General features: G+C 35.7%; 1 protein-coding gene across 7 annotated transcripts in view; it reads left to right on the top strand.

Moving 5' to 3' along the window:
- Window positions 1–20,228, top strand: part of TRPC4 (transient receptor potential cation channel subfamily C member 4) — a 195,695-nt gene that overhangs the window by 153,236 nt on the left and 22,231 nt on the right. For all 7 annotated transcript variants that reach the window (XM_023208688.1, XM_023208687.2, XM_023208690.2 and 4 more), the window contains 3 exons: window positions 498–637; window positions 10,520–10,833; window positions 18,890–19,085. In XM_023208688.1, coding sequence (XP_023064456.1) covers window positions 498–637; window positions 10,520–10,833; window positions 18,890–19,085 — 650 coding nt within the window. The remainder of the gene's footprint in view (window positions 1–497; window positions 638–10,519; window positions 10,834–18,889; window positions 19,086–20,228) is intronic.

Genomic DNA, 20,228 nt, shown 5'->3' on the forward strand with positions numbered 1-20,228 from the left:
CATTTCTCAAGACTAAAGACCGGTCTCTGAAGGCACTAATTGCTTAAAGAAACACAACAAGGTACTCCACTTATTGTCTGAAACCAGTTATGATTGCTAGATACACTGATTTTCATGATCTTTGAGTCATTTTGACTTGGGAGAAAAATATATGTCAAGATATTCGCTTTTTAGAAAATGTTATTTTGCAAGGGAAATATATAGTTATAAAGAAGCTACAGTATAACTCAAAAACTACATATCCTTATGAATTTATCAAATGGATAAAAGAAAGTGAGGCTGTCCTAACAACATCTTCTAGAATTAACTTAGTATCTGAAAGTCTTAAACTATGGCTGGGACTCAATATTATTACCTATAAAAAAATAGAAATTGCATTCTAGTGTAACAATGTGGTCTCTTGCAGCTTCGAGATCTGTAATTGTTAAATTGTATATTGCTTTTTTTTAGTGATTCTACTGAAACCATACTTATAATGAATCTTTCTATAATCGCAGGTTTCATATGGGGAGAAATTAAACAGATGTGGGATGGTGGACTTCAGGACTACATCCATGATTGGTGGAATCTAATGGACTTTGTAATGAACTCCTTATATTTAGCAACAATCTCCTTGAAAATTGTTGCGTTTGTAAAGGTAACTATTATTTATGTTGTTGGTAAAGCATATGTTCTGATTATTAATGATATACTTTCAACTGATATTAATTTTATTAACAAAGTTACCTAGAGCTTTTTCTGGATGTAGTATTCATCAGCTCATGGTTTTATTAATAGATATATAGGGATAAAAATACATAAGTAAATGCATAACCTTTAATCACAAAACAAATTTTTATAAGTAGAAGTTATCACCCAATTTCCTTGCATCTACTAAGTAGAATGATGTCTCAAAATTATTCACGGTAACTGCTCTAGTTTCTAATCCTTTCTATTTCTACTGAAATTCTACTTGAAACACTGTTTAAATTTTGACAACCCAAATCTATTTTCTTCAGTTATAACTAATAGATAAAATTTCATAGACAGATCAAAATATTACTCTTTCAAAGCGTTGAAATTATTATTTCAGTATAAACTAATACAATTTGATATAATTAGAGCAGAATATAATTTCTTTCTCCTCATCCCATTCAACTTGACAGTGCCTGAAATCTCACACACTCATTACTCCCCCAGATTTTGTACACCATCAATCTTATCCCAACCTCATAATTTGCATAAAACAGTTTTGTTCTGTCATGACAATTGGGATTATTTTGTACTTTGTTGGGTTTCTTTCAACCCAAAGGATTATCTTCTCTCCCTCACTGACTTTCCTTTTCCCCCTTTCCTTTTCTCTTTCTTTTAAAAAAAATTTTCAAAATGACTACTTCATTAGTAAAATAAATAAATAAAGAATATAGAATTGGGTATGACATAAATAATGCATTCAATTTAATAATCTGAACTACGAAATTCTAACATGTAGATTAACTTTTATTCATTTGGCCTAGTTCTTAAAATAACGCCCTCTGCTTCTGCGGGCAACCTTCAGGTATGACAGAATCAAAATTGTCTGAAGTTGGAAAGGCCATAGTTTTCAGTTAAAATGCTACCAGTTCTCACCAAAATACTAGGGGAAAGCAATTTCTGTCAATTTTATGGAAAGCAAGTATATTTTAAAATGAAAACATAATTCGGTAATTTTATTAATGCATTGAGGTAAATGACCTTGAAAAATTTAAGACAGTAGAAGGTACTCTTTTAACCAAAGGAGACCATGCATCTCTGTAAGAGGTGGGCAGTCTGTGATTAAGCGCCTAGCTCTCCAGTCCCCTTCTTCTGTCATGATCCTTAGATGTATACATAAAATTATTCAGACCTACTTCTAAAAGTAATATAGGTAGTTTTTTTGTGGTTTTGTGCTGTTATGAAATTCTGGGATTATATCACAATAGCAGTTCTTCTCAAATTTCTAGGTGGACAAGAATCATAAGGAGAGCTTGCTAAAACTCAGGCTCCTTTTCTCCATCACCAGATTTAAGTTAGGCGTACTAGGACAAGGTCCAAATTTGCATTTCTAACAAACTCCCAGTTTGTATTGACACAGTTGATCTAAGGAAGACACTGTGAAGAACATTGCATTGTATAGCTAGACCTATTCTACAGCTCAGAGAAGTGTGAGATTGAGTCCAAAAGAAACTGCTATTATGCATTTATTTAGAAAATATTTAAACTAAGCTGTATCATGTTTGTATTTGTTACATTTGTATGATGTTTATATACAGTACATATATTTTTTCATATGTAAGAACTCTGGTATGTAGTGAGTATGCTTACACAGATTAATGGATATTTGTGGATGTTTTGCCTCAAGACTTTTAGATGTGGGATTTTAATTTAGTTAAAAAGTTGTAAATTCTACAGTGGCAAAATCTAATTTACCATTAAAATCTAAGCATTGTTCTTTATGTTTAGAATTAAACTCATTCACCCCCAGTGATGAAGAGGAGGGGGCAGAGGGGGAAACGGGATATGGAGAAGTGCACAGTAATTACTGCAGATGAAGACGACCTAAGGAATGTGAAGTCTTCAAAAAATACATAGTTTGTTAATATATGGTCATAGGAGTTCAGCTATAATTGGAAATATAAACCATGACATGTCCTTTCTGAAGGATTTGCATTTAGCACAATGTATGTGTTTGAATTGGGTGCATGTATTCATTGGCATGCACTGTAAAATCACATTTTTTGTGCTCCTTTCCTCCGTCACTTACTAGTTGGGTGATCTTGAGACTGTTTCTTCATCTCTGTTTGTCTCATCCATAAAATAAGAAAAATAATAATTTCTACCTTATGCTGTTGGCATGAGAAGTAAATGAGTCGATGTATTTAAAGTGCCTGTTACAGAATAAACACACTAAATTAGTTTTTCCTTTTTTTTTTTTTTTACTTTTGTCTTTGCTTTCTTCCTCATATACTATGAGTCCACTAGACTTGCCTTTTGTAAGGTCTTTAATGTGTCTCCTCATTTGCTTTATTTTAGTTTAAAAAGAGTGTGAGCTTTAGGTCCACACTTGCCTTCACCATGTTCAATCTGTATGGTATGGGGCAAGTTATTGAATGTAGGTATCAACTTTATCATCTGTAAGTTGATGATAGCAATCAAAAGATTATTTTTGATTTGCTATTTGTGGGGACCTGTGATATCACTGTGACTTTTTGATTTGTCCTTTCTTACCTTACGCTTGTTCTGTCATTCAATTTTTTCAGGCTAATTTGTAATAACTTATAAATTATTATTTTAAGAACAGGTAGGTTATTTGCAGGAAAAAATAGAGTCTGATGTAGATAAAGCAAACAGCTATTATGTGAATCAAGAAGCTAATTAAATCGATAAGCATTTATTGGAGCACACTAAGAAACAGCTTTTGATCTGGTTGCTGAGAATGCAAATCTGCCCAAGAGGTAGCTCTTGCCTTCAAGTGGGTCACAGTTAGGCAGATGAAAGAGAAATGCATGTAAACAAGGATCTTACAATGTAGTAAGGTCTATAACAGGGGCTACTGTGGCATGAGAGAAGGAACTGAACTTTTCTATAATGGCATGGAATTATCCAGAGGACAGTACAAGTGGACATCTATCATGATCATGAACATGCATGAGCATTCAAGACAGAAAAGACACAATATGCAAAAGTGAGAGTGTCTAACAAGCAGAGTTCAATATCTATTTTGGATTATCCTAAAAATGTGGGCAGGGAGAAGGTGAGAAGGACTTTCCACATCTTGCTATCGGGCTTGAATTTTACCCTATAAATTATAAGGATCCATTTATGACATTTATGCAGGGAATGGTTCAAATGATGATGATTGCCTGAAATAGAGCAGTGAACATATGAGAAGATGATAGAAGATTAGACTTGAACAAATTTAAGTATTAAGGTCTGGGAGATATGTGATTTAGTAATTATGAAATACGAGGTAGATGAAATCATGCTAATAATTCTCCTTAGTAAATAGATTCACCTCTTTTGCTTCAGATGGGATTACCAGTGTTATAACTAGGACCTCTGCTGGGGTCTTGCAATTACAGAGACTGGAAGCCTGAGATCAAGGTTCCAGCATAGTTGGTTTCTGGTGAGGTCTCTCTCTCACTGACTCATGGAAGGTTGGTCACATTCACCTGGTGGGGGTGGGGCGTAAGAGGTTGGGAGAGAATGCAAACTTTCCTTATAAGGTGTGTCTCCTTTTAAGGACACTCATCTCATCATGAAAGTCCACCTTCATGACCTCATCTAAACCTAATCACCTCCCAAAAATACCATCTCCAAATACCATCACACTGGGGGGCTCAATTTGGGGAGGTGCAATTCAGTTCATGACACTCACACATTTGCAATTCATCTACTTGCAGGAAAGATCTTTCTTTAAAACACACACAAAACAGCCCTTCTAACCAAGGCCATGGAACTGCTGTGACTACGACTTATATCACTTCCTACCTATGTGATCTGGAGCAAGTTACTGAATCTATGCCTCAAATTTCTCTGCTGTAAAACAGTAATAACAATCAAACATAATAGAATGTTTATGAAGATTAAATCAATAAACATTTAATGCCATAGAATAGAATCTAATATAAAAATGCAGTATATGCTCTTAATTTTTATATACAATGCAACAGTATTATAATGTGCAAAGACAGAGCATAAAAATATGTATGGCTTCAATATTATCCATTTTACATGCAAAGTTTTGTGGTGTTTTCTTGAATATCTTGATTTATTAGCATTTTAAAGCTCATGGGTTGTGAATTTAAAAAAAGTTGCTCCTAATCCTCTAGAGGAAAGTTTGTCAATCATTTTCTCTTTTCACTATGTATGAAGTATTAGTTAATCTGGAACTTGTTGATGCCTGGGGAACCACAATTATAAAATGTTACTGCAGTTTCATTAGGGCTGGTTTATTTCTAAATAATATCCAGCCCCTTTTCTGTATGTAACACTTCTCATATTTGTCTTCAACAGTTTGGCAGAAATGATTAGATTCTAATACCTTTTTCACTGTGTAATTGAAATAATATTTTCAAAAAATGAAAATTTTTATTAATAAGAAGATTTGTTTTAACCATCATTATGGCTTTTCTTTATAGCACCATTCTTCTAGTTCTAACTGCAAGTCTCATAGATCCCATCTATTATTAACTAAAAAAGGGGCAAGTGTTTTTTCTATTTTATAAATGATGTAACTTTAGTCTGCTCCCCAAAGTGTGGGATTGTCTAAGATATTCTTTGGTGTTATGGCAGAAAGCTACAGAGATTTGAATCTTAGTTGTTTAATCAGAATTATGTACTTGAAGAGAAAATAATATGCCTTCCTGGTATAAACACTGGTCTTTTTGGTCTTTCACTACTTAATTATCTGATAAATTTCTAGAAAGGGAAAAGATTTCACCATGTAAAGCACACATTAAAACCAAATACATGTTTCTTATTTAATCTCACTGACCAATATTTTTATTTCATATTAATTTAACTTTTACTCATTTCTATTTATTACTTGACATTCACAAGTATGCATCAGAGACTACAGAGGATATAAAGATAACCTATTTTCCTACATTCAATAAACTTCTGATCCAATATTATGATTCAGTTCATCTTTCTCTCTTAACATGCCTGCTAAACTCTTCATGACTTGGCTCCAACTTATCTCATCCTCTCATACTCATCTCACTGTTTCCAAATCTTCTGTGTTACATCTGTGTCAAGATACATTTATAAAAATGATCCATATACTCTAACCACTTTGTTTTTGAATACGTCTATAATTCTTCTCCCCAGAGTGCTTTTTGAGTTCCTATCGTATATAAAGCACTCTACGAGATGTCCAGCACCTAAAAATGCCATAGACAAAGCTCCCTGCATAAGAATCTGACAAGTAATCCAAATGTACCTCTCTATTATACAAGTCTGCAAAATAAGCAATTCTCTTTCAAAGGAATCTGAATAGAAATAAAGGCTTGGGGCAAAACCGAACTAGGGTACGTACAGACTGAAAACAAATAATTGAGAGAAGGAAGAATACAGGAATTAATGATCCGAGAAAACCTATGTGTGCTTAAAGTAGTTCTTGATTTCTTTCTAAAGGATTACTTTACAACACGGAGCTGTCAGCTCTGATCAGCAGGATCCTAGTGTCCATGCATCTGTAGTCGGAGTAAAATATTAGCACGGCTTGATTAATGTAAGACTTCACCATGTTGTAAACTCGTATGGCATCTTCCTTGATCACTACCATGAACCCTGAAGATAGTGCCTGACACAGAGCAGGCACACTCATGTATACTTGATGAATGAATAACAAAATAATTGGAATTTAAATTTGTTCTAGAAAAATGGTACAATGTTCATGGAAAAGCATTTTGGTAAGAATGTGTAACTAATCTGAGGAATTACCAGTATTGAAAGTTTGAGCCAAAACATTAGGTGTTTAATTAGGGCCAAATGGCAGTTAAATCTTTAAAAGAAGTCAGAACACAGAAGCTTTATGTAACATGTTGAAAAACCAGAAGGCCATCTCAAGGACAATGTTGTGATTGAAGAACATTAAATAATATGTGACATGGTCTGGTTGGCTCCTTTAAAAGATTCTGGAGGAGGGCTGGACATGGTGGCTCATGCCTGTAATCCCAGCACTTTGTAAGGCCCAGACGGGCAGATCACCTGAGGTGAGGAGTTCAAGACCAGCCTGGCCAATGTGGTGAAACCCCGTCTCTACTAAAAATGTACAACTTGGCTGGGCATGGTGGTGGGTGCCTGTAATCACAGTTACTCAGGAGGCTGAGGTAGGAGAAGTGCTTGAACCCAGGAGACGGAGGTTGCAGTGAGCCGAGATTGTGGGACGGCATTCCAGCCTGGGCGACAGAGTGAGACTACATCTCAAAAAACAAGATTCTTGAGGAGATACATAGATGATGGAGGACATAAGACTTAAGGCAGGGAGAGCAGTGAGGAAGGTGCTACAGTTATATCTGAGAAATAAGAGGTACGAAGAGAAGGAAGCAACGTACATAAGATTTGGGTTTAGATGCTGGAATTTTAGATGAAAAGATTCTAGGATGAACCTCACATTCTGACTTGGTGACCTGTTGCCATTCATAAGATCAGAAGGGGTAAATAGAGAAAGAGTTTGAGGATGCCAAGATGATGAGTTACACTTTCAGTCTGTGAGTTTGAGATGCCTGTGAGATATCCAAGTGGAAAAGTCAACCAGATAGTACAATGCAGAACAGGGCTGTTAGGTGAGAAGTCTCAGCTGGAGATGTAGAGTTGAGAATAATCGCTGAGAGTCGAAATCTGGAAAACACCCAGGGAGAATGTGTAGAATGAGAAGAGAGGAGGCTTGAAAAGTGAACTCAACTTCTAAGGGACAGGTGAGATTGAGGAACTTCCAAAGGAAACTGAGAAGAGGCCACTCAAAGACAAACATGCAAAGATGAAAAGTGAAGGTAGGTTTTGTAAATTGCTCTTAAATAGCAGAGCCAAAGAAATTTTTTAAAAATTCAAATTAATACTTTAATTCCTAAGAATAGGCATGGAAAATTCGTTGACTGATTGAAGAATTACAATTATTTGCTACAAATTCAAAGAATGTTACAATTTGTAAGCATTATAACAATCACTTTGTTAAATGATGACTATAGTTAAAAACTTAAGAAAATGTCTATGTGAAGGATGGGATAAAAATTTCAAAAAGCAAAACTTAGAATAAAATCAAGAGATAATTGCTTCATATTTATATCTCTTAATCCGTGACAGGATATGAGGTTTTTTGGATCAGAGAACAGATACATTATTTACTTACATAGCAAACTTAGCACTGGTTCCCCATCCCCCAGTCCCCAGTGGGGGACCTAGTAGCCAGCCGTACCCTGTGTATACAGGGGTTTGTACCCCAGGAGAGGAGGTTGGAAAATATGTGTCTCAGAACTCATACCGTGCAGCTGAGCCAGCTGCCTCTCTTTCCCCTGGAGAAGAAAAGAGAAAGACTTCAACTAAAGTAAATAAATAGTCTCTGGGGAGGGAAAGGTCCCTAGGTTTATTATTCTGAGTGTAAGCACATAGCTTTTGGGAAGATGATCCTAAGTTTCTCAGGAGTTCTCCATCTTTAACTTCCAATGGTTCTTTGCCATTCAAACATCCTTTAACCCAGATGCCAGCAATGTTTTACCTAAAGCTTTGACCTTGTATAAAGTGAATATATTCATGTGGCATTTTTTCCTGGCCATGACTAGAAGTGCTGGACTATGAAATCAAGTTAAATAATCACAGTGGCGCAGAGTCTGTAAAAATGGAAAACCTTCCTCTTAGGATTTTTTTTTTTTTTTTTTTTTTAAGTCTCAGCTGAGATAATTTACCAAGAAGGGCTCTTTTCACAGTAGATCCGTAATAGAGCTTGACCCAATCATAATGTGACGATGGTTCCACAGCCCAGCTGACCTGGATGTGAAACCTAAATCACTGCATAGCATCTTTCCTAGATTTGAAGGACTTTTAAAGCTTTGACAACACATCATCTCTATCCATTCCTAGCCTCAGGAGCCCCAGACAGAATTCATCATTTCCTCTTCCCTATTCCCACCGCCCTTTGTGTTAATCTCTTAGAGCATTTTTATTATAATTAGTTGTGCCTGTCTGCCTCACCGGACTATGAATACTTGACATGAGAAAATATTTCTTGAGCACCCACGGTATTCAGGGCATTGTGTTAAATGTTGTAAGAAGTTCAAGAAAATGATTGCATTCTTAAGAATACTTCTTGTTTCATTTTTTGTGTATCTTGAAATATAGTCCTGAGCTATATTAGGTTAAAGGAAGAGAAATTGAATTAGCTATCAACATAGGGGGATATTCCTCAACTATAAATATTTATGAGCTGATTCTATAGTTGATAGAATTAGCTCTCAATTATAGGGGGACAGCTATCAATATTTATGGACTTAAACGTGTGTGTCTTTTAAGAGAGAAGTGAGGAAAGGAAGGAGAATGTGATCTTGGTGTTTGAAGGAAAAGGTGGCGTCATACATAGCGAGACTAAGAGCAGAGAATTAGGTAATGTTTAGTATCCAACTTTCACTCTGACACTTGTCATAACGAAAGAGAAAAACATCTTAGCTTTTTTTTTTTGCATCTTCAGTAATTAGCTATTTTATGCGGAAGCTATGTGTGGGAATGTTCAAGAACATTTATCGGGATTTAAAAATAGAAAATAATTTTCTTCTAGTTCAAACTTGATTGTTTTACACCGCCAGTCAAGCAAGAGTCTGAGTGTTGAATAAGATCAGGAGCCTATAATACATTTTCTCCCCAGAGAGATTAAAAAATACTATCTATTAGTTTCAAGGAGAATTAATTGATTCATATTTGTAAAGGTCTTTGATGTAAAATGTGCTATGAAAAGAATAAAAAACATTTTGTGGAACTCAGAGTAGCACTAACTTTCTTTTCATCGGAAAAATATCTTGGTTTTCTAGATATATTTTTCAGTGATGTGTATGAAGCAAATAATTCAATTTATTGTTCAGTTCTAATACAGATTTAATTACCGATTTTCATACTGCAATATTTCAAAAAGGATGTTTGACCCTTTTTTTTTTTTTTTCTTTTGAGACGGAGTTTTGCTCTTATTGCCCAGGCTGGAGTGCAGTGGCATGATCTCGGCTCACCACAGCCTCCATCTCCTGGGTTCAAGCAATTCTCCTGCCTCAGCCTCCCCAGTAGCTGGGACAGGTGCCCGCCACCATGCCTGGCTTTTTTTTTTTTTTGGTATTTTAGTAGAGACGGGGTGTCTCCGTGTTGGTCAGGCTGGTCTCAAACTCCTGACCTTAGGTAATCTGCCCCCTTCAGCCTCCCAAAGTGCTGGGATTACAGGCCTGAGCCACCATGCCTGGCCTCGACCCTTTAAAAAAAAAAAAAAAAAAAAAAAGAAAGGATACAAATTTACCTTGATAGTACACAGTAAAATTTTATTTTGCTCTTTATATGTTTCAATATCAGGAAAATTCAAAACTGACATTTTAATTAATCTCCTTCCTTTTTAAATAATTGCTGGTCAAAGTTTAAGGTAGCAATTTTTTTCTCAAATCACATATTTTACCTACTTAAGGAACATTCAGATAAATGTTATATTTCCTATATATTAAATGTAAAAAATTAGCAATTCAATGACTGCCGGGATGATTTGTAAGTTAGGTTGTATTTACATTTAGGTCATAGCAGAGAGAAAGCACTGATGGGTTTTGCCCATATTGGTCATTTCTGTTTCTATAGCAACAGACCGCCACTTCTACTCATTTGTATGTAATTTGTATCCTACATGTGTTCCTCTAGAATTGGCAAGTGTGTTCAAAAATCAAAAACAAGGTCATCAATTATTTTGTTCAAAATTTAATAGTTTACCTTCTGGGTCTGACCTTGATATATTTATATGCATGTGTTGGTTTTACTTTCCTTTTGTTTCTGTTTTCTCCAGTACAGTGCCCTTAATCCACGAGAATCATGGGACATGTGGCATCCCACTCTGGTGGCAGAGGCTTTATTTGCTATTGCAAACATCTTCAGTTCTCTGCGTCTGATCTCACTGTTTACTGCAAATTCTCACCTGGGACCTCTGCAAATATCTCTGGGAAGAATGCTCCTGGACATTTTGAAGTTTCTATTCATATACTGCCTTGTGTTGCTAGCATTTGCAAATGGCCTAAATCAATTGTACTTCTATTATGAAGAAACGAAAGGGTTGACCTGCAAAGGCATACGATGTGAAAAGCAGAATAATGCATTTTCGACGTAAGTCTAATAAACATTTCTACTGGTAATGTTGTACAGCATTTAGAGTGCACCAAATCACAAACTTGAAAAACCTATGACAAATAGTTACAAAGAAAATGGGGAATTAGAATTATGCTTAATGCAGAAAACAGAATTAATGTGGCTTTAAATAGAAATGAAAACTACCGACAAGAAAAAGAATACCTGGCACATTTATTTTAAATTGTAGTAAAATCATCTTTTCTTCTAAATGACTTCATGAAAAAGAAAGCAATAGATACTATTTTTTTAGATGTAGAATCAAAAAAGGTAACCTATGTACTACGAAAGCTTACAAGTACATTAAAAGATAGGACATATGTAAAACCACTCATGTTGGAAAATTCAGGTAGGTTTTAATGTTTCCTTATGTGTTTCCCAGGTACTAAAGTCCGTTTACATATCTCTTTCATTCTCTAGTTCCCTACACAAAAACTTAAGCATCTAAAAATAGTGCTAATGGAAATCTAAGACTAATGTAGCCATTATTGTCATGCACACAACACTCTGTGTGCCCTTACAGCTGGATGAGCAATAGACAGTGTCTATTGTAAACTCTCTTCAGTTATTCTCATAACAGGCTTTGCTAACAGCACGCAGCTTCATGGGCACTGTGTCTGATGATCACGCAGCTCTCATAGGCTATTCCTCTATATATCTGTCCCATTTCCTTCCCACTGTGACAAACAGATGCTTAACTAGTAGGTGAATTAATAAGTGAAGTGATATTCCTCCACACAGTAACCACATTTGAATACACAGTCATTTTGTAGGTGACTTTAAAAGTCATATCTTATTTATGAGCCATCATAGAATCATGTATACTATAAGAGAGGATGGTAATTTCTCAAGTAAGAAAAATTCAATATCACATGAACAAAATCACTTACAGCTAAAATGCTCTTGTTGGTTTAATTCTACATCTGTTTTATCTTAGCCCCAATATTTAAAACTTCATTTTAATTATTTATCATCTTTTTATTTGCACATAATTTTTAAATGTCAGCCATTGATACCTCATTTTTTTCAGAAATAGATTTGATACATCCATGGATCTTAAATAAAACACAATCTTTTTTTTTTTGACAGAGTTTTGCTCAGTCACCCAGGCTGGAGTGCAGTGGTGTGATCTCGGCTCACTGCAACTTCTGCCTGCAGGGTTCAAGTGATTCTCCTGCTTCAGCCTCCGGAGTAGCTGGGGCTGCAGGCACCCACCACCACGCCTGGCTAATTTTTCTATTTTTAGTAGACATGGCGTTTCACCATGTTGGCCATAGAGCTGAGTCTTGAACTCCTAACCTCAAGGCATCTACCCGCCTCAGCCTCCCAAAGTGTTGGGATTACAGGAGTGAGCCACTTCGCCGGCCTTCCAGCTGCATCTTGATCCTGTATTCCTAAGCAGCAGTGTCTTGACCTGACTGGTTCACTCAGTCTTGACATCTTCCCACTGCTCTCTTCTGACCCTGGGCAGGAGGAATTCAATGAAATCCCTTGCAAAAACATCCTCATGACTAGCATGGCCTAGGATGGCATCTCAGTTTTGATATCTGACTCTTCCTCCCCCACCCCCATCTCATTTGTGGTTCTTGACTTGCCACTTGGCCAGGGAAACCTGGATTAGAGATTTACAATGGTCAGATCCCACCAACCTCTTCCTTCATAAATGAGAGTTCTACTCTAACAGTCTTTGTCTGTCTGCCAGCTGGTCTCCTGGATTTCTGATGGAGAACCCTTGTGAATGCTCTTTCACAACTTTCTTCTTACTTTACGCTGCATAACCTGGTGCAAACTGCTTGCCAAAACCACGCCATCTGTTCCTGTTGCCATATCCTTCTGACTTCCTCCTTTGCCTTCCAGAAAGAACTTCAACACAGCATTTAAAACTGTGTTAACTCCTAGGTCCTCTTTATTTTGGGGGAACAGCTCTGGTTCCCAGATCCAACCCTTCTCACCTATCTGATTCCTCTGCAATCAACAGGTTATACCTAACACTGTCATGATTTATGATCCCCTAAAATTCCTAGGAATTTCCTTGTCCCTAGTATTGGTTTCTAAGTAATAACATATTACAAACTAATCATAACATAAATCAAAGGAGATTATGGCCAGACAAGTAAGATGTAAAATACTTAATATAAATTCTATTCCAAAATCAAATATATTGGATTATTGGGATTATGTATTACTTTCGTTTGTCTATACCAATGGTTTCCTCTGTTGTCATGAGAAGCAACATATAATTACGTGTCTTAAATACTATAGGCCTATATCATTCAACCCAAATAAATCAGTTATTGCACTTGAATTATTTTTTCTAAATAATAGAATGTAAATCTGCAAGCCACAAGTTAGTTTTTGCTTCACGATATTGAAAAATTAAAATATATATCAATAGCCCTTAGCATTAGGAAGCAGGAGGTCCTAGGCACAAGTCACCTATCCCTTGATGACTCTGTTTAAGCAAAACGGACATCAGTCACTGTCACAGGGTATATAGTGATACCGTTGGGGCCCCTGCTCTACATCTTACTTCTGTGCTTTCTTTGGTCTTTAATTTTCTTTTTGTAATTCTGTATGATTCATAAATTAAAAACTACCCACTATTTCTGAGACCTTATTCTATGTGAAGGTTAAAAGTAAAATAATTCATATAAAGTACCTAACACAGTGCATGTCATACAATGTCATCAAAAATGGTAGCCACTCTTATTATTGTCATGATTGGCAATGGTAGAGGATTATCTCTCACATACCTCTCATAAGGTTTCATCTGTATTATTCCTTCCACTCAGGTTCAAATTTGTAGAAATTTTGAACCCAGCATTTCCCATTAGCTACCACTCCTGTTTCTCTCATTCGTTTCATCCAAGTAACCCTAAAATAAGCCTATGCAAGATATGTTATTTTCTCACCTCTCACTCAGACTTCATCCAATTACAATTTGGCTTCTGCTTCCATCATTCCACTAAAACTGCTCTAAAAATTATCATCTAGAGCCTTCTTATCACCATTAACTATGGATATTTATCTGCTCACATTTTACTTAATGTGTCTGCTTCATTTGACCCTGTTTAATGCTTCCCTTTTTGGAAATCTTGTCCCCTTTTAACTTCCATATTATTACCCTTTTCACTTCAAATCTTACTTCTCTAGCCTTTCTCACTTTAACCCTAACCCTAACTTTACTCTGATAATTTTTTATTTTCATTACTGCTTTTAAATAGTGGTATGTCCTAGCATACTAACCTGAGACCCTTTTAACAGTACCCCTATGAAAACTCATCCACGCTTTTGGAACTGGCTCTATATGTCTAAGACATGACTTCCATATTTGTATTACTAACACTAATTTCTATCCTTGGGTTGCACAATATATTCAGCTGTCTATTAGACACCTCTCTCTACATGCCTCTTGAAGGCTTACATTCAATCAAAGAGAATTTATCATAGTCTCTCTAAAACGTATTCTTCCTCCTGCTTAATTCCTTCTTAGTCAACATGACCACAATCCACCCAGAAACTTACATCAAAAATGTATATCTTATTCTAGATCCTACCGTCTTCTCATCTCTTCCGTGTGTAGTCAGTCAACAAATGTCTGTTCCCACTCTTATTATCTTGGCACTGTCTTCCCCTTGTTCTCCACTCATGCCCAAATCTAAGTACCCCTTCCCCTGGTCTCTGTCTTATTTCATGTCTTCCATCTTGCTTCCTGAGTTATATTTCTAAACCAAAATCTGAGGGTCCTCTGTTTAAAGTGCCAGAATGGTTTCCTATTGCTTACAGGATACTGCCACATTCTTTAGCTTGATGTTTTAGATCATTCATTGATCTGTCTGTCCCCTGCCTCCTGTCTTAGTCCATTTTTGTTGCAATGAAGAAATACCTGAGCCTGGGTAATTTATAAAGAAAAGAGGTTTATTTGGTTCATGGCTCTGCACACTCTATAAGAAGCACAGCATCAACATCTGCTTCTGGGGAGGGCCTCAGGAAGCTTCCATTCACACTGAAAGGTTAAGGGAAGTGGGAAGCAGGCATCACAGGGGGAGGGGAAAGAGGAAGGAAGCAAGAGAGGGAGGTGCAGAGGTCTTTTCAACAATCAGATCTTGTGAGAACTCACTAATTGCTCCTAGAATGACACTAAGCCTTTTGTGAGCAACCCATGATCCACCACCATCACTCAAACACATCCTTCTACGCCCCACTTTCAACATCAGGGATTACATTTCAACATGGTATTTGAAGGAGACGAACATCCTCTGTATCACTTCCTTTTCTTGTCTTATCTTTCAATCCCCCAGCAATACTTTACTCTTCAATATTTCCTGACGGATTGTAAATATAAATCTCCAAATATGTTATTTTCTTCTCTTATTCGAGAATGTCCTTATTCTGTCCTTCCATTTGGCAATTTATTTTTTCCAAATCCTACCTCAGATATACCTTTTCCAGGAGGCCTTTTCTGGGGGCCTTTTCTGATCTTCTCCCTAGCTGTGAACACCCAGTGTCAGGCTGTGATCCGTGTCTTCTATGCGACTTCATGCAGTTTCCCACCAGTGAACAAATACTTCCTTCTGCTCCTTTCCAAGTTATTCTCTCAATACCCCGAGAACTACATGTTACCAAAAGATACAGAATATTTAGTTGTTGAAACTACTCTATGTGCAATTTTAAGCTATTAGCCCCTGGAAAGGTACTCTCTTATGAAGAGAGGGGCACAGGCTTTGTGACAGTTATTGTCTCATTAAGCAAAGCCCTTTTATATTTGTTGGAGCTGTATTCCTAATGGTTGTAATTGGCCAGTTGGAGTCATACATTATTTTAATATTATATGTTTGCTTATAAACTAAAGATAAAATATTCAGATGAATTTTTATTAATTTATGTTTGCTCATTGTTTTAGTCCCATGGGATAGAGGAAAACTTCAATGGTGGAATACATTACATTTTACACATTCAATTTTTCTGGCTGTAAATATATAATCAGGGAAACAAGCTAATTATATAAAGTAGATGTTGAGCAATATATTCAAAGCAAGAGACAAAATGTTATCATTAGGAAGGCAGGACCTCGGTCCACCCATACAGACTGTTAGGATTTAGTCTTTGACCCAAGTTGTGTACTAAATGTCACTTAATTAAATTGTAGCATTATCTTGGAGAGTTTTCAGTTCATATCTTACCACAGAACAGGAAAAATATTAGTCACATAAAGGCATTCTGAGATGTGATGCTTTAAGTAAGGATCCTTCAATTTATGGGCAATGTTGGTTTCAACAAATTTGGGAATTAATAATGATAAAAACATTTCTGAAAGCAATGGCTTTGAAATGTTAACCCAGACCGATTTTTTAAAAATCCACCTATTATCTGAACAAGTCACTGAGAAACACTTTAAGACCAGGGTCTTAATTCCTCTGAGAAGTAAATATATTTTAGTTAAGTGGAACTAGTCTTTAATGCTCACCAGTGACTTATTCCACTGAAAGAAGGAAAATCAAAGAAAGAAAGAATCCTTAAGTAATCATGAAATGTCACTTTATTTATAATCTTCCGCTTTACATTTTTTTAAACATCAATAAATATTTTGCAAAAGTGTTTACTAGTATTTCCTAAGATTAGTAGTTAGTATTTAGACAGGAGCAAATGTATACTATTCAAAATAATAAACCGTTTATTCTGCATCATTGTTTTTATTTGAGAAAGAACCTGTAATGGGATTTATGTGGTAACATTTTACACAATATGTTTTGTAACTTATAATATTTAACTTATAACTTTCCTTGAATTGCTATTCATGTCAGGAAAACTAGCTGATTTTTATGTGTATACTCACAGTGAGAAAATACACTATTTGGAAAGAAAGAATACAATTATTTCACATTAAATCCAAAGGACACTATGATTAATTTTAGAATTGTCTTTAAAGTTACTCAAAATAAAGAATTCATGGCCATGGGCCAAATTTACTTTTTCCCGAGAAATTTTCAAAGAGTGGCTTTAGTGGCCTTTGTCTAGGGCCGATGAGCCAGATTTAATTCTCTCTAATATTGTTGGAATCTGACATCTGGGTTTTCCTCTAAGAATGAATGTGCAGCATTCCATTTAAGAATCACAGTCTGGCTAAAGTTGATCAGATCAGTGCCCTTTCTGCTTCACAATAATCTGTTGTTCCATCGTTTTACAGCTCTAGAAAATAAATAGTTAATTTTATATCTTAAAATTAGTTGCTCAATTAAAAATACGAAATTTTTTACCTTTTTAAAAAAGCAATTTCCATCCTGAATGCCAATTAGGCATATTTAGTTAGAATCTCCTGGTTATATGCACCAGAATTCATGGCTTATTTCAAGTCACAGGCATTTTGCTATAAAAATCATGCACAGAATTATAGCCCTTCAACCTTCTGAGTAAGGGTTTATCTTTGCAAGGGCAGAACCTAGAGCAAGCCCCGGCTTTAGGAAGAGCCAGAGTTGACATAGTGCTGGGCCATGGAATTGTTACTCTGTGTGTCAGCATTAAAGTGAGTCAGCTACTTCATCCTTATTCCGAGTTTACTTATTGTCTGGCTTATTCAGCCTCAATTCTCTGCTTCTTAGTTTGTGCTGTCTCAGATCCTTGGCATCCTGTCATTCCAGTGACTCTGACTCCACATCATAACCCCTGTCATCTCAACCCCTTTGGGCAATTATCTTGACATTTTTAAGGCAAACTTGTCTAGAGGGGAATTCTGATCATTTTTGCCTTAGTGCATGCCACAGGCCACTGGCCTTATATGAATTGTCTGTCCTTGGGTCACTTGACCATGATTGACTTAATCCACAGAGGCATTGGCTGAAGAGCCCCAGAGTCTGACACAAGGACTATCTTTCCGTAAAAGGGCATATAGGGGACAATGCTACTGGGGCTGAGAGTTGCCAGAAGCCATAATTGACTTGGTTCTGCAACACCATTCCAATCTAATGCTAATCTCTCGACAGACAGAAATCCTACCTCCTTAGTCATCATGCCTGGTATGAAAAGGTTTTCGTTTTATTTTTGTAATTTAAATAGTCTCATTTTAATGATTTATCAAGGAGTATGAAAGCTCTATTGTCGTTTTTTACACTATATTAATATATTATTATGGTCCCTTTGAAACAAACAATTCTCCATTTGGGTTCAGATACTCCTCAGCTTATTTTATTTTTTGGAGCAAGTTATTTATTTTCAATAAAATAGCCAGAGCTCATTCATTGGCTAGAATACATAAAATGTTCCTTGAAATACCAAAAAAACAAAAACCCACCAAATTTTATTATCTAAGCATTCTGAGACTCTTTGCCATCTTACAAAATGTCCAATTTTAGTTGTAAACATGGAAATCTGTAATAATTATAATGTTCTCAATTCTCCTACAACCAAAGCAAAATCAGTAAAAGAACAGACTTTTTTAAAGCCTAAAATTTGGGATCTATCATTTATTAGTGATGACTTAGTGCTCTAGGACAGAGATTGACAAATGTTCTATGAAAAGGAACAGATAGTAAATATTTTTGGTTTTCTGAGCCATATGTTCTCTGCTGTAACTACTTTCTTCTGCTATTGTAGCACAAACGAAGCTATAGGGAATGAATAAATGAATGAGAATGGATACGTTTCAATAAAATTTTATTTATGGATATGGAGATGTGAATTTTACGTAATTTTCATGTCACAAAATATCACTCTTTTGATTTTTTTTCCCAACCATTTGAGAAAGTAAAAACCATTCTTAAGTCAGTACCCATGCCACATTTTCCTCTCTCTGCCCTAAGAAATTAAATTTAGCTTTCAAAGCTCTTGGGAAATTTAAGTACACCATTTCTACTAGTTTGAGGAAAACAGTTTTCACTCTTTTTATTGTTTAATTTTATAATTGTCCTAAAAGGTTATTTTACTGTTGATATTAATGTTTAAGTTAATTATATATATAATAGCGCCAAGCTTTATTGTTATATCCTATGTATAATTATTCATTAATATAGCTATTAGTATCATTTTATCTTTATTACAGGTTATTTGAGACACTGCAGTCCCTGTTTTGGTCAATATTTGGACTCATCAATTTATATGTGACCAATGTCAAAGCACAGCATGAATTTACTGAGTTTGTTGGTGCCACCATGTTTGGGACATACAATGTCATCTCTCTGGTTGTTCTACTCAACATGTTAATAGCTATGATGAATAATTCTTACCAACTGATTGCTGTAAGTTGAACAGCTTTATTTTAATTCAGTATTTCCTCTAGAATCTGTTGTTATCAGCTATACTCCATCTTCTTACCATCATAGATAAAATCTATAATTAGCCATTGATGAGACAGATAAGAATTATCAATGGTTAATTTGAAATTTCTGAGCAGTAGCACATTGTATGTAGCTATAAGTTAATCTGATTTTGTCGTGTTACACATGATTACAAAGATAAACCAAAGCTATTTTGCCAGGCAGTCATTGGCTATGGTAAATAGTAGCTGAGGTCTGACTTAGAAACAAGCAACTCATCTCTGTGCAGTGTACAACAGGTTTTGCCTCCTGTCGGTCCGTTTAACCTGCCACCCTCACATAAGCGAAGTCATTCCTGTAGGGGTAGATACAAAAGATAACCCAGAGAGGAGTCTGGGGAGGGGAGAAGCCATAGGATTTTCAATTTCTTAAGACTCAGGAAAAGCAATGTAATCAGAGAAGTAGTATTAAATTCTGTAGGATAATACACAATACAATACATTTTTTTGAAACTCTGGAATCTAAACAACTTAGCATAAGTTATTTATTTATTCATTCAACACATAATTACTTGGTACATACTGTGTTGCCCAGTGCTGTTCTGGGCACCAGAAATACAGCAATGCACAAGAAAGACAAAGCTTGAACTTATCTGCTTGAACTTACATACTAGTGATATACGTCTATGACCACTAGCAATAGCAGCAAATCAGAACCCTTAGTGGAATGAAGTATGGTTAAGTCTTTCATATTTATACCTTAGACAAGTATTTATACCAAGACAATTTCATATTTATACCTTAGACATTATTATTTTATAAGCATAATTATAATTTTCCCATTCTCTTCATAAATAACTACATTACATTATACCTTTGAATCTATGGTTAAATCTCTGAAGTGTTATTACTGTGTTTTTGTCAAGCAGAACTCTGAATTTTACTTCAGCCATCTTTAGGGGGGCACATTTTTCTCATAAGACATCACTGACGAAAAACTGCATAGAACATGAAAATAGATGCTTTTTATTTATCAATTCACAGACTAAAGTATTCCAAATGCATAAATAATTCCTCTGGAAATAGGTAGGTCCTAGGATTTGGAGGTTAATATCTGAATTTGTAG

This window comes from Piliocolobus tephrosceles, chromosome X (genome assembly GCF_002776525.5).
Source record: "Piliocolobus tephrosceles isolate RC106 chromosome X, ASM277652v3, whole genome shotgun sequence".
NCBI classification, from domain to species: Eukaryota; Metazoa; Chordata; class Mammalia; order Primates; family Cercopithecidae; genus Piliocolobus; species Piliocolobus tephrosceles.